General features: G+C 41.0%; 1 protein-coding gene across 2 annotated transcripts; it reads right to left on the reverse strand.

Moving 5' to 3' along the window:
- Positions 1–257: 257 nt before the first annotated feature.
- slc25a1b (slc25a1 solute carrier family 25 member 1b) lies at positions 258–13,899 on the reverse strand. 2 transcript variants are annotated; one of them, XM_024011457.3, is made up of 9 exons: positions 13,548–13,899; positions 4,141–4,248; positions 2,958–3,057; positions 2,725–2,863; positions 2,529–2,613; positions 1,607–1,711; positions 1,374–1,489; positions 1,187–1,260; positions 258–1,048 (listed from the first exon to the last, which is right to left on the reverse strand). In XM_024011457.3, exons 1-9 carry the CDS (start codon positions 13,657–13,659, stop codon positions 934–936), a joined length of 954 nt encoding a protein of 317 aa, XP_023867225.1. In that variant the 5' UTR covers positions 13,660–13,899; the 3' UTR covers positions 258–933. The 2 variants fall into 2 exon arrangements, with proteins under 2 accessions (XP_023867225.1, XP_070305627.1); XM_070449526.1 differs by lacking the exon at positions 13,548–13,899 and adding an exon at positions 10,115–10,125.
- Between the last annotated feature and the right edge of the window lie 1,898 nt (positions 13,900–15,797).

Here is a 15,797-nt window from a genome sequence, read left to right on the forward strand (position 1 = left end):
TGGTTACTACATATAGGGTGCGTTCGTAAATTCACTCTGGCTATCTACTCCGATTTCAGAGCACTCTGGTCTGAGTGTGCCACAGAACAGAATAACTGACGAATTTACGAAAGCACCCATAATAGTGTTCTACCATAAAGATATCTCTGAATATAACAATCTATAAGGCATTGTGATGTAATAGCACTCAGGTATGTAAAGCAGCTAAAACATTTCAGACCTGCATTAAACCTGGACAATAAAACTCATATGACCCGTGAACAAACAGACATGTCTGTTATACTGCTATTAGGGGAAAACGATGGTCTCTACCAGACCCATTTCACCGGGTAATACCATTTCCTGTTAAATGTACACCGTGGCCCTTGAAGTTAAAAGCCTCTGTGATCCTCCTCTGTTTTTTCAAGTGTTTTCTGTTGATCTACATCACATCATTTGGGGTTTTATAAGTATAATTTCATTTTTGATTAAGTCAAGTATGTTAACGTACAACATAAGATTATAATAATAGCCATTAGTGAACTGAAGCACCGTCCGTCTACGACACTTCTCTGGAATGACACAGTGTTCCCATATTTCAGTCACTTAGGCCCAATCCCTCACCCTACCCCCTGTGCCCTTGCTAAATCCCCCTTGCAGATCTTAAGATCAAAGACAGTAGGTATAAACAATATGATAGTAGTGTTCCCAATAGGATCCTATAGCACCCTAGGTGAAGTGCACTTAACCATCAAAGTAAACAAGGGTAGGGGACAGAGAACAACTTTCTGGAATGAAATACAGAGAGTCATGTCAGATCTGTGAGGTGGTTGCTAGTCATAGATAACCTAAGGAAACGGCAAAAGGATTGGGTTTGGAATCAGGCCATAGTTATGATGTCAACGGGCCTTCCCGGCCGTTCCCTGCTCCGCTGGTCGTCACGGAAATGTGGTCTTAGTCCGTCTTCCAAACTTTGTTGAGGACCTTCACCACCTCCTCATAGATGATGAAGACGATAGCTACGTCCATACACACCCTGCCCAGCCTGGGGACTGTACCCTTATAGAACCTGGGGAGAGAGGGAGGAAATAATGAATGACGGAAAGAGGCGAAGGGCAGACACAGGGTCAATACCATTATCTGTCTGATAAAAATAGATGAAAATGAGACAGGAGGTCACAAAGTTAGTGTGTACAGAGATACTTACGCTTTAGGTCCCTCATGCTTCATGATCTTGGCGGCACAGTCCAGGGTGCTTTTGTACTTGTGAGCCTCCAGACCCTGTTAGAGGAGAGACAGACGGGGTTCACTTAACAATATGATACAATACATGTATAGAGAAAGATCTACAATTCACTGCATGTGACCAGGTCATTAATCATGGCAGTGTCTACCTGCATCCTGGTTTTGATGACATCAAGAGGAGTGTTTCCAAATACACTGACAGCTCCAGCGAAGGCTCCGAATGCTCCCGTGACCAGAGGGTTAATGGCCTTGTTAGGGTCATCACCTAGGAAACGGACAGGGAGAGACAGAGCAGTGAGACTCTCTGGATACACACACAGGTAAACAACACACACATATACACAGAAGACAAGGATTCAAACTAAGTCGGTCACACACACACCTTTATACCAGTTCCTTAGAGAGGTCATAACGTAGAAGCGGATGGCCTGGTTGGATCCCTGTTTCAGTACCGTGGCTGTCAGACCCTGGTACGTTCCCCTCAGGCCTGGAAGAGACATAGACAGCACAACACCACAACACATCAACACACAGCCAATAACCATCCCACAACCTTCCGTCCAATTACCATAAAATAACCATCCAACGGCCATTTCAGTTGGTGAGACCAGAACAAATAACTGTCCAGCAGATAGCAGTAACTACTCCCTCTTCCCTTCACTAGTCTCTTTCAACCAGTGGAGAATGACTCCCCTCTCATTGAAGCCACGGAATTTCAAGGCCAAACTCGGTACCACAGATAGAACAATGAGTCAGATATTTCACCGGATGTATAAGTGTGAAGCATCCGCTTGGTGTTTCCACTCACTACCAAATATGGTGATGAGAGGAAGGCCAGTGGCCGGCAGTGGGAGAAGACATAGCGAGATGGATTTTGGCTGACATAATGCTAATTTTCTCATTGAGGAAACATTTTTATCTCAATACAGTTTTTTGTTCCCTAAACCAGAATCTGTTATGAATAGACTGGACTAAGTTTTGTAGATTTGACCCTTTGCCAAAGAAAAAAAAATGCAGTTGTTTAGAAAGAGTGCAAGGGCAAATTGAGTTACTGCACATCACAGAGTAGATGTTCCCTAATGGAAATATGCGAATACATGCTAGAACGTGCCAATAGGATCTCGTTAGCTCGTGCTTGGCTCTGCACCCCTCCTTGCTTGTTCTGCCCACTATGACTAATTTGTTCCCATTGGAAACGACAGGCTGCGGTGTATCTTGGATTAGTTATAAAAATTGGCGGTATTGTTAGCAGAAAACCAGATCCCCCTATTAGGTGAATGGAAAAATGTCAATCCTCGTGTTACCTTCTGTTCTGATGATCTCCCTGACTCCATGGAAGAATCCCCGGTACTTTGGGTTGGCTGACGACTGGTCATGGATGAACTTTACCTGAAATGACACATGTGGACGACATGGATTCAAATTATATACAGATCTTTATTGACATCGACACATGCAAATAACTGTTTAGGATTTCTTAAAACATTTTAAGACACATACCTTGACTGTCTCCATGGGGCAGACCACCACCACAGCCTCAGCCATTCCTGCCCCCAGACCACAGAAAAGACCTCGGGTACTGTCCAGCTTCCCATTCTCATCACGCATCTTATTACTGAGGAACTCAAACATACCAAACCTGATAGAGAGAGCGGTTGTCAGGGACATAGAAAAGATTTACAGAGACAGATAAACAGTGTGTGGTGTAGTGTGGTTGTATGTGTGTGTAGTACCTGACAGCTGCTTTGGGTATGGAGCCATAGAGCAGTGAGCTGAGCCCTCTGTACAGACCCCTCACCCCATGACCGTCTACCGTCTGCTTCACACAGTCAACTACAGGAAAGGAAAGGAAAAGGGAGAGAGAGAATCAGGGTGAGAAAGGACAAACATACACAGTCAACTGCAGATATTTCAACTCGGCTTGAGGTATTTTGTGCATAGTGTTTTGTGCACGTTACATGTGGAACATTCAATAGTATTAACAAAAAGTAATGCATGGATATAGGAAAGTGTTAGTGACAGTCACGGTGCTTGCATCTACGTAGGTTGGCATTTGTTGCCATGACTCATGTACTGGAGGCAGCTCTGCAGAGTGGTCACTAGATGGCACAGCCACAAAGTCAGCAAATCTGATTTCATCCCGAGTGGCGCAGTGATCTAAGACAATGCATCTCAGTGCTTGACGCGTCACTACAGACCCTGGTTCGATTCCAGGCTGTATCACAACCGGCCATGATTGGGAGTCCCCATAGGGCGACGCACAATTAGTTCAGCTTCGTCCGGGTTAGGGTTTGACCGGGGTAGGCCGTCATTGTAAATAAGAATTTGTTCTTAACTGACTTGCCTAATTAAATAAAGGTTAAATAAAATACATAAAAAAAAAAAAATGGTTTTACCACACTGCTAACCTAACCTTAAATTAAGACCAAAAAGCAAACTTTTATCTTCATAAATATTTACAATTTTGACAATTTTGACTTTGAAGCCAGCCCATCTAGCAGAAGCCGATCAGTTCTGCCTTCAGGGTAAAACTCATGACAATAAACAACTTGCCGCTTCTACAGTTAAGAGTTCATGAGTATGAACTCAGAACTGACTGACAAACATGTTGCTCCAGAGCAGCTCCAGGCCAAAGTCCACTGACTCTAAACACACAGATAACACAGCTAGGCACCCACACACACACACACCTCAGGAAAGTGTAGAGCCAGTGTAGACCCATTTAGTACAGATCCCTGGCTCAAGGCTTTTCATTAATCTGCCAGGTAAGGTCTACTGCAAACAGCTATCTCTGTTTCAATGTGTGCCAATGATGGACTGTTAATGCTATTACTGGTAACAATATAGGAAATCATGTAAAAGTAACGAAATAATTCACTTTCCTGTTTGGGAGAAACTGTTGGAACAGATACCCACCAATGCCTTTATATCTGGGAGGGTTGGCCTTCTCATCCAGCTGCAGCTGAGTCTTCACATACTCTGTAGGGAATGTAATACAGATCTCTATTCCTCCAGCAATACCACCTAGAGAGAGACAGAGTGTTATGGTTGGGCTGATCACTATACCCCCTGCTCAATCTGAAACAGACACAAGTTCTCAGTTAAAGATACAGTGCCCCCCAAAAAGTATTCATATCCCTTGACTTATTCCACATTTTGTGTTAGACTGAATTCAAAATTGATTCAATAAAATACAATTCTCACCCATCTACAAACAACACCCCATAATGACAAAGTGAAAACATGTTATTAGATATTTTTGCAAATGTATTGAAAATTAAATAAAGAAATATTTAATTTACATAAGTATTCACAACCCCGAGTCAATACTTTGTAGAAGCACCTTTGGCATCGATTACAGCTGTCTTTCTGGGTAAGTCTCGAAGAGCTTTCCACACCTGGATTGCGCAACATTTGCCCATTATTCATTTTCAAAATTCTTCAAGCTCTGTCAAACTGGTTGTTGATCATTGCAAGACAACAATTTGCAGGTCTTGCCATAGTTTTTACTTAAATGTACTTGAAAATCTAACTAGACCACTCAGGAACATTCACTGTCTTCTTGGTAAGAAAATTCAGTGTAGATTTGGCCTTGTGTTTTAGGTTATTGTCCTCCTGAAAGGTGAATTCAACTCACAGTGGAAAGCAGACTGAACCAGCTGTTCCTCTAGGATTTTGCCTGCAATCAGTTTATTTTTTATCCTGAAAAACTCCTCAGTCCTTAACGATTACAAGCATACCCAGATCACGATGCAGCCACCACTATGCTTGAAAGTATTGAGAGTAGTATTCAGTAATTTGTTGTATTGGATTTAACACTTTGTATTCAGGGTAAAAGTACATTTTAATTTTTTGCAGTTTTACTTTAGTGCCTTGTTGCAAACAGGATGCATGGTTTGGAATATTTTTATTCTGTACAGGCTTCATCTCTTTTCACTCTGTCAATTAGGTTAGTATTGTGGAGTAAGTATCATGTTGTTGAACCATCCTCAGTTTTCTATCACAGCCATTAAACTCTAACGATTTTAAAGTCACCATTGGCCTCAGTGAAATCCCTGAGCAGTTTTCCTTCCTCTCCGGCAACTGAGTAAGAAAGGACGCCTGTATCTTTGTAGTGACTGGGTGTATTGATACACCATCCAAAGTGTAATTAATAACTTCACCATGCTAAAAAGGCTATTCAATGTTTTTTAATTTTTTATTAATCCATCTACCAATAGGCGCCCTTCTTTGCAAGGCATTGCAAAACTTCCTTGGTTGTGGTTTAATCTGTGTTTGAAATCCACTGCTCGACTGAGGGACCTTACAGATAGATAATTGTATGTGTGGGGTACAGAGATGAGGTAGTCAATCAAAAATCATGTTAAACACTATTATTGCACACAGAGTGAGTCCATGCAACTTATTATGTGACTTGTTAAGACATCCCCCCCACGAACTTAAGGCTTGACACAACAAAGGGGTTGAATACTTATTGACTCTAGACATTTCAGCTTTTCGTTTTTATTAAAGTTCCAAAAACATTATTCTACTTTGACATTATGGGGTATTGTGTGTAGGCCAGTGACAAAAAAAAACTATATTTAATCTATTTTAAATTCAGGCTGTAACAACAAAGCGTGGAAAAAGTCAAGGAGTGTGAATACTTTCTGAAGGCACTGTAGATGGGTCTTCTCTGCTAGCTGAATGTCATCCTTTTATGTATAGCATGTGTTATTACTGCATTCACAAATAAAATGTAATAATATTATAAATAATAAAAGTGTTTCAATAACTTAACAAATTAAAAAGATCAGTGTAGGAGGACTTTTCTCTGTAACTGTAGTTGTATTGGTAACCTCATGGTTCCACCTTAACAGCAGTAGCTCCACACATCTGCAGTTGAACAGCAAACAGAAAGAAGGTCTCTGATTGGTTAAACTGGGATTCTGCCCACAGTATACTCCCCTCTGTGCTGTTCCTGATCAGTGGGGGTGTGACAAGTCGTCTCTAGTTACCACAGCCACAGTCATAAACCTGCCTATTTCTACAATGTATCTTCTTTAAATGTGATTTTAAACCTAACAATAACCGTAACCACACTGCTAACCTTATGTCTAAGCCTAACCTTAAATTAAGATCAAAAATCTCATTTTTGTTTTCATTGATTTTTACGATAAATCCAATTTTGACTTTGTGGCTGTGGTAACCGGAGTTCTCCACTGGAACAGAGAAAGTAGTACACACATAGGGTGCATTCCTCTGCCCGGGCGTTAGTGACGCATGCCAGATCTTACAACGCCTGGATAGGTATTTTACATATCAGCTAACCACATCACACTGTATGTTATAGCAATCTGGCGCCCGCGGCACAGTCAATGATGTGGCACACAACCAGCAACAGCACTTCTTCAACCTCAGGATGCTGAAGAAATTCGGCTTTGCCCCCGAGCCACACCCTGTTCCCCCCGCTACCATCTAGAAGGCGGAGACAGTTCAAGTGCATCAAAGCTGGGACCGAGAGACAGCTTCTATCTCCAGGCCATCAGACTGTTAAATAGTCACCACTAGCCAGCTTCCACCCAGTACACGGACCTGAACTTTAGTCACTGTTACTAGCCGGCTACCACCCCGTACTCTACCCTGCACCTTAGAGACTGCTGCTCTGTGTATATAGTCATTGAACTGTATTCTAGTCAAGGCTTATCCTGTATAACTACTGCTGTATACAACTTTTCTATTCATATACTGCCAATAATGTCTATACAAACCATCATATACATACAGTTGAAGTCGGAAGTTTACATACACCTTAGCCAAATACATTTAAACTCAGTTTTTCACAATTCCTGACATTTAATCCCAGTAAAATTCCCTGTCTTAGGTCAGTTACGTTCACCACTTTATTTTAAGAATGTGAAATGTCAGAATAATAGCAGAGAGAACGATTTATTTAAGCTTTTATTTCTTTCATCACATTCCCAGTGGGTCAGAAGTTTATATACACTCAATTAGTATTTGGCAGCATTGCCTTTAAATTGTTTAACTTGGGTCAAACGTTTCGGGTAGCCTTCCACAAGCTTCCCACAATAAGTTGGGTGAATTTTGGCCCATTCCTCCTGACAGAGCTGGTGTAACTGAGTCAGGTTTGTGGGCCTCCTTGCTCACACATGCTTTTTCAGTTCTGCCCACAAATTTTCTATAGGATTGAAATCATGGCTTTGTGATGGCTACTCCAATACCTTCACTTTGTTGTCCTTTAGCCATTTTCCCACAATTTTGGAAGCATGCTTGGGGTCATTGTCCATTTGGAGGACCCATTTGCAACCAAGCTTTAACTTCCTGACTGATGTCTTGAGATGTTACTTCAATATATCCACATCATTTTCCTGCCTCATGATGCCATCTATTTTTCAAAATGCACCAGTCCCTCCTGCAGCAAAGCACCCCCACAACATGATGCTGCCACCCCCGTGCTTCACGGTTGGGATGGTGTTTTTTGGCTTGCAAGCCTCCCCCTTTTTCCTCCAAACATAACGATGGTCATTATGGCCAAACAGTTCTATTTCTGTTTCATCAGACCAGAGGACATTTCTCCAAAAAGTATGATCTTTGTCCCCATATGCAGTTGCAACCGTAGTCTGGCTTTTTTATGGCGGTTTTGGAGCAGTGGCTTCTTCCTTGCTGAGCGGCCTGACGGCTGCGTGGTCCCATGGTGTTTATACTTGCGTACTATTGTTTGTACAGATGAACGTGGTACCTTCAGGCATTTGGAAATTGCTCCCAATGATGAACCAGACTTGTGGAGGTCTACAATTTATTTTCTGAGGTCTTGGCTGATTTCTTTTGATTTTCCCATGATGTCAAGCAAAGAGGCACCGAGTTTGAAGGTTGGCCTTGAAATACATCCACAGGTACACCTCCAATTGACTCAAATTATGTCAATTAGCCTATCAGAAGCTTCTAAAGCCATGACATCATTTTCTGTCATTTCCCAAGCTGTTTAAAGGCACAGTCAATTTAGTATATGTAAACTTCTGACCCACTGGAATTGTGACACAGTGAATTATAAATTAAATAATCTGTCTGTAAACAATTGTTGTAAAAATTGTGTCATGCACAAAGTAGATGTCCTAACTGACTTGCCAAAACTATAGTTTGTTAACAATAAATTTGTGGAGTGGTTGAAAAACAAGTTTTAATGACTCCAACCTAAGTGTATGTAAACTTCTGACTTCAACTGTACATGTATATACTTATATTCCGGACTCTGACATTGCTCATTCTAATAATTTAGATATTTCTTAATTCCTTTATCTTTATTTTTTTTTTTGGGGGGGGGGGGTTTTGCTTACATCGTCAGGTATGTTTTTTTTTTAAATAGCCTAGTGGTTAGAGCGTTGGGCCAGTAACTGAAAGGTTGCTGGATCGAATCCCCGAGCTGACAAGATAAAAATCTATTGTTCTGCCCCTGAACAAGGTAGTTAACCCACTGTTCCCCAGTAGGCCGTCATTGTAAATAAGAATTTGTTATTAACTGACTTGCCTAGTTAAATAAAAGGTTAAATGTATTAATTAAACCTTTATTTAACTAGGAAAGTCAGTTAAGAACAAATTCTTATTCACAATGACGGCCTACCCTGGCCAAACCCGGACGATGCTGAGCCAATTGTGCGCCGTCCTATGGGACTCCCAATCACGGCCAGATGTGATACAGCCTGGATTCGAACCAGGGACTGTAGTGATGCCTCTTGCACTGAGATGCAGTGCCTTAGACCACTGCGCCACTCGGGAGCCCAGTGGCACTGCACTGTTGGGGCTAGGAACATAAGCATTTGGCTACACCTGCGATAAAATCTGCTAAATATGTGTACGAGACCAATAGAATTTGATTTGATGCATGCAACGTCTTAGCAGGGGACCGCGAGCTAGAGCTACACACACTCAGTGACAGAGTCATCACAGACATATAGAGTTTGTCGCCGGTAGCAACCTAAAATTTATTTGATAATTTAGCATTCTCAACCACTGATCTCTAACCAGTTGTAACTAGGCTAAACACTCACCATGGAAAAATCTGTTAGATTTGGAGTTGGGAAAGCTGACTCTAAACCTGTGTGTGTGTTTGGGAAACGTCCTGGTTGAACCTCAACCACAACCCCATGCTGCTGCTTCTGAAAGAGACATTTGTTGAGGCTCTGGACTCCAAGCATGCATTTCACCTCAACATACAGACATGCTGGTCCGTCAGTCCCACACAGGAACGGACATGCAACAATCTCCACAAACACACAAACTCTCACGCAAATTATCTTGCTATTACACAGTAGGTTCGAAATTCTGCCCAGTACCTTCCGTCATAAAGTTAGATATTTATAATTAGCCATGTCTAACGGTTTCCTCATAACAGGACAGGAGAAAGACAACCAGTTTGTCAGGTCTGACTACTGAGATTGTAATAGTCTCTGGGCTAATAGACAGCTTAGCTGACTGGTCTCTGGTGGGAGGGAAACATTCGAGCACACACACACTTATTTTCTTGCAAAGGAAAGTGTGCAAACAAAACACGCTGAAATAAATGCTCGTGCAACAATGATACTTCAATATGAGTTGACTTTTGAACTGACCTACTACAACTCTCTATGTTGAGAAAGAAGGGCTCAGAGTTAAGGATAAGGAGCAAGCCAAAATACTGCATATCCAGATATAACGTAATCTGTGTAGATGAGGGTGTTGAAGACCATAGTTTATGCTCAACAACATTACCAATTAATTGAATATACATTTATGGCACATTTTACTGGGTCTGAGTGCTTTGCATTCTATGGGGGTGATCAAGTACAAAAAATGCACTAAAAAGTGAACAGTGAAGAAAGAAAATAGAAGAAAAAAAATGAAAGGACAACCCTACCTTCAGCATGCGCCCCTGGCCCTGGTCTAAGCTGGTCGGGTGAAAGGATGTTGTAATCCAGCTGCACGTGTGCGTGTGTGTGTGCTCTCTGAACTGCAGAAGTGTGTGGATTTATGCTGTGTCATCATGGTTCATGGATTCAGTAACACAGCACTGCACTGCAGGCCCCAGCCCCCTGCCAAGCACTCACATTATTGGGTGAATCTCACTGGATTCCTTTCATCTCCTTTCCTTCATTTCGGTTTGACTGTGAAAGCACTTACTGGTAGACATCCAATCATATTGCTCTCATCTATTCTGTGAGTTAAAATGAGTGGGCCCCTATAACTCACGTTTCACTCCAGGTGAAAGCATAGTAGTTGACTGACACCGATAGACCTAAAAAAAAGACTGATGTCTTGAGATGTTGCTTCAATATATCCACATCATTTCCCTTCCTTACGAGGCCATCTATTTTGTGAAGTGCACCAGTCCCTCCTACAGCGAAGCATCCCCACAACATGATGCTGCCACCCCCGTGCTTCACGGTTGGGATAGTGTTCTTCAGCTTGCAAGCGTCCCCCTTTTTCCTCCAAACATAACGATGGTCATCATGGCCAAACAGTTCTATTTTTGTTTCATCAGACCAGAGGACATTTCTCCAAAAAGTATGATCTTTGTCCACATGTGCAGTTGCAAACCGTAATCTGGCTTTTTTATGGCGGTTTTGGATCAGAGGCTTCTACCTTGCTGAGCGGTCTTTCAGGTTATGTCGATATAGGACTCCTTTCACTGTGGATATAGATACTCTTGTACCCGTTTCCTCCAGCATCTTCACAAGGTCCTTTGCTGCTGTTCTGGGATTGATTTGCACTTTTCGCACCAAAGTACGTTCCTCCCTAGGAGACAGAACGCGTCTCCTTCCTGAGCGGTATGACGGCTGCGTGGTCCCATGGTGTTTATATTTGCGTACTATTGTTTGTACATATGAACATGGTACCTTCAGGCATTTGGAAATTGCTCCCAAGGATGAACCAGACTTGTGGAGGTCTACAATTTATTTTCTGAGGTCTTGGCTGATTTCTTTTGATTTTCCCATGATGTCAAGCAAAGAGGCACCGAGTTTGAAGGTAGGCCTTGAAATACATCCACAGGCACACCTCCAATTGACTCAAATTATGACAATTAGCCTATCAGAAGCTTCTAAAGCCATGACATCATTTTCTGGAAAATTACCAAGCTGTTTAAAGGCACAGTCAACTTAGTGTATGTAAACTTCTGACCCACTGGAATTGTGATACAGTGAATTATAAGTTAAATAATCTGTCTGTAAACATTTGTTGGAAAAATTACTTGTGTCATGCACAAAGTAGATGTCCTAACCGACTTGCCAAAACCATAGTTTGTAAACCATAGTTTGTGGAGTGGTTGAAAAATGAGTTTTAATGACTCCAACCTAAGTGTATGTAAACTTTGACTTCAACTGTATATAATATTCAAAAATTATAGTACCTAACATCCAATTTGGACCAAATGTTTTGCTAACAATGAGTAAGACATGAGGAGTCCAAAGAAGTGGTCAAAAGCCCTACACCCCAAGCCAATCCCACCCCAACAATGAGTATATAGTATCATTACTCTATCTTTGACAAGTAGTATGGAGCTGCGGTTGGGAGTATTGTTTCTTCATCCTATGTAATGTATTCTCAGCAACAACAAAAAAATATGTTTTATTCATGTTTAGAGGAATTAGTCATTGAATTTGTTGGGTTTATGTCCCAAATTACATACTGGTTTTCTTACAGGGTAAGTTTTTGAACCAGGTATGACAGCAACCCATTCTTTGGTTTTGTTTACCTGGCCACTGATTCAAATGCTAACTTTATATAATTTGTGGCACAAATCCAATGCAAGTCATTTGCATGGCAAAGAGGGATTTTTCAATTAATTGCAATTCATCTGATCACTCTTCATAACATTCTGGAGTATATGCAAATTACCATCATACAAACTGAGGGAGCAGACTTTGAAAATTAATATTTGTGTCATTCTTGTGTCCCACCCACCCACCAACCCCTCTTTTACGCTACTGCTACTCTGTTCATAATATATGCATAGTCACTTTAACCATATCTACATGTACATACTACCTCAGTCAGCCTGACTAACCGGTGTCTGTATGTAGCCTCGCTACTGTATATAGCCTGTCTTTTTACTGTTGTTTTATTTCTTTACCTACCTATTGTTCACCTAATACCTTTTTTGCCCTATTGGTTAGAGCCTGTAAGTAAGCATTTCACTCTAAGGTCTACACCTGTTGTATTCGGCGCACGTGAAAAATAAACTTTGATTTGATTCTCAACTTTTGGCCACGACTCTACTCTGAGAAAGGGATAGAACAGCCAACCATTATCGCTGTTGGCACCAAGTGTTCTATAAAATTCAAACAAATTCTTTCCTAGATTGGAACTTTGTAAATGTTTTGTGTCTGAAACCAAGTTTGCCAGATTCTGTAACTTTAGTGTTATGGCACACTCCACTCAGCCCCCATTCCTGTGAGAGGAAAGCCTGCCTAACTTCCATTCATAAGCCATGTTAACCGAGCTCTGCTGGACTGAGGAGAGGGGGATTCAGTAGGATCATGGGGTCAGTAATTATCAGAGAAAAAGGACCACGACATGCATCTAATTAACTCTATACACCCTGGAACTTTCAGCCAGAGCATGTGTCCTTGATTAGAACAGACACACCGCTCGCTCACACACACACATTGAAGTAAAGGCTCAAAGGGCAAATTGATAGTAGTAATTCAACAGATGGAGCCAAAACCATAGTTAAAGTGAGTAGGATTTCGCTGAACACTTCGAGGTTACTACAGTTTAAAGACAACCCAGGCTTAGACATGGTAGACTCTTATTTTAGGTTTTATTTCCAAACAATTTAATACTGTCTTGTATTCCTTAAGTCTCATATATGTTCAATAATTATCATATTGCAGCATCTTGTCAAGAACAGCACATGATATGGGTTGCTATATTGTAATCTAAGTCTGACTCGAAGATACCTTCATGAATTGACGCTAAAGGTAGTTAGCGTCTATGAATGGGCCACTTACTCCCTAGCAACTGAATGACATGTAGTTCATGACTAAATGAAGAAAAAAAATGACTGAATGGATTAGTAGACTCTCAAATAACTCACTACACTAACAAAACTCACCACTCCCATAGCAAGCACTATAGGCAGGCAATCGTGTTTAAATATATTGCTACAATATAACAAACTGCCACTCGACAAAAGTAAAAAGAAGCCCATGTAGAATACCCTGCATTGTCACAGTGACAATGACTTGCAGTGTTAGAATGTAGCAATGCGCTGGAATGAGCACTGTATGAAAATGTGAAACAAAGTATCAGCAGTTTACACAAGGAAAGATGAATGACTTCATCCTTACCTGCTAGAATGGCTTTGCCCGGGTGGGTGAGTTTGGCTTTCCCTGCTGGCGCGGCTGCCGCCAAACAGCGGGGTCTGTGGAAGGGACTCACAAATGTGGGATTCCCGGACATATTGGCAACACTCGCCCCCCAAAAAACAACCTAGAACTTGTTCTATTCTACGACGACACTCGTTCTCTCTCCCGATAGTCAGCCTCCGTGCACTCTACTGCTCTGTGCACGAATTGCTGTGCGATCACTTACAAAGGCGGTGTTGATCATTGGACTTGACACAGTACAAAAGCTAATGTTGAATCTGCACTTTTGACAGGCGAAGTTTCCTCACTCCTCCATTGCCAGTAGGCTAGTGTATCGGTCCATCGTGGTCAGTGTTTTTAGGGCGGGGCGCGGGGTTTTCACCCTCATAAAAGCGCCATATTTTTCACAAACGCAAATCCGATTTAAGGTGGAACGGGACTTGGTTTTATATTCACACATTCAACAGACATTTGCCAAAAGCCGAAAGCCATTTAACAATGTAAAAATCTATAACTAATTCACCGTTTGTCATAGAATCGTCAAACTACATATGATTTTTTCTATAAATGTCTAGCATACTTTTACAACCTTTGTTTTGAGTAGAAATTCCAGTTTTGACTTGACAGAAATACATACAATATATAAAATGGCATTTAAAGCAGTATAAATCAATAACTAATTCACCGTTTGTCACAGAATCGTCAAACTATGTATGATGTATTCTATAAATGTCTAGTATACTTTTACAACTTTGTTTTGACAAAAATTCCAGTTTTGATTTGATAGAGAGCATGTAGTCCGTCTAGAGGGCATGTGGTCAAAGTTCTAACCAGTCTATTATACCCTATTAGAAGGGGCCTGGCATAAACTTCTGCATCTTCAGTCATTATAAAATAGATAACTGGAATAAACTACGGGATGAAGGGGTCAGGCCTGACTAACAAAGACAGGTGGATGGACCAAGAGGATCAACATGGACATTCCACAGAAGTTTGGAGATAAGGAAAGCTAAGATTGAACCAGAACATACACTACCGTTCAAAAGTTTGGGGCCAATTAGAAATGTCCTTGTTTTTTAAAGAAAATACAAGTTTTTGTCCATTAAAATAACATTGAATTGATCAGAAATACATTGTAGGCATTGTTAATGTTGTAAATGACTATTGTAGCTGGAAACGGCATATTGTTTTTAATGGAATATCAACATAGACGTACAGAGGCCTATTATCAGCAACCATCACTCCTGTGTTCCAATGGCATGCTGTGTTAGCTAATCCAAGTTTATCATTTTAAAAGGCTAATTGATCATTAGAAAACCCTTTTGTAATTATGTTAGCACAGCTGCAAATTGTTGTTCTTATTAAAGAAGCAATAAAACTGGCCTTTAGACTAATTGAGTATCTGAAACATCAGCATTTGTGGGTTTGATTACATGCTCAAAATGGCCAGAAACAAAGGACTTACTTATGAAACTCGTCAGTCTTTTCTTGTTCTGAGAAATGAAGGCTATTCCATGTGTGAAATTGCCAAGAAACTGAAGATATCGTACAACACTGTGTACTATTGCCTTCACAGAACAGCGCAAACTGGCTCTAACTAGAATAGAAAGAGGAGTGGGAGGCCCCGGTGCACAACTGAGCAAGCGAACAAGTACATTAGTGTCCAGTTTGAGAAACAGACACCTCACAAGTTCTCCCAACCAGACTGTAAAAATAGCTCCCAATGCTGCCTCTCCAAACATCTTACTGTAAACTTTCTTTGGGTGGCCACTGGCCTAAAGTGCAGGTGTAAATGACAACAGCAATTGTGTTTTTCACCACTGTGACCCTCACACAAATTATACTTTTGACACTAACACAGCCATTGGGCCATTTGTAAGCATTACATTCCCCATTTCCTATCCCAGTGAGCACAATACTATTTTCAACGTTTTTTCAACCGAAAATACGTATTTTCGACGTATTTTGCTCATAGGGGGGCTACAGTGATGATGACTTATCTTTCTCATGTTATTATTTGGCACAAAAATAAAAAAAATCGTCCGAATATGTTACAAACTGTAGGCAGTAAAAAGACTGTAAATTGCTGACATTTGAGATGCACTTCGACAAATATAATTACATTAATTGAATCTACTACTGTATTAGAAAATGCTGGAATTAAGTGAACAAATGTGGATTATGTACTGGTAGGTAAATTGCATATTTCTGCAGTCGTTCATACAGTCGCCC

This window comes from Salvelinus sp. IW2-2015, linkage group LG20 (assembly GCF_002910315.2).
Source record: "Salvelinus sp. IW2-2015 linkage group LG20, ASM291031v2, whole genome shotgun sequence".
Taxonomy (NCBI): Eukaryota; Metazoa; Chordata; class Actinopteri; order Salmoniformes; family Salmonidae; genus Salvelinus; species Salvelinus sp. IW2-2015.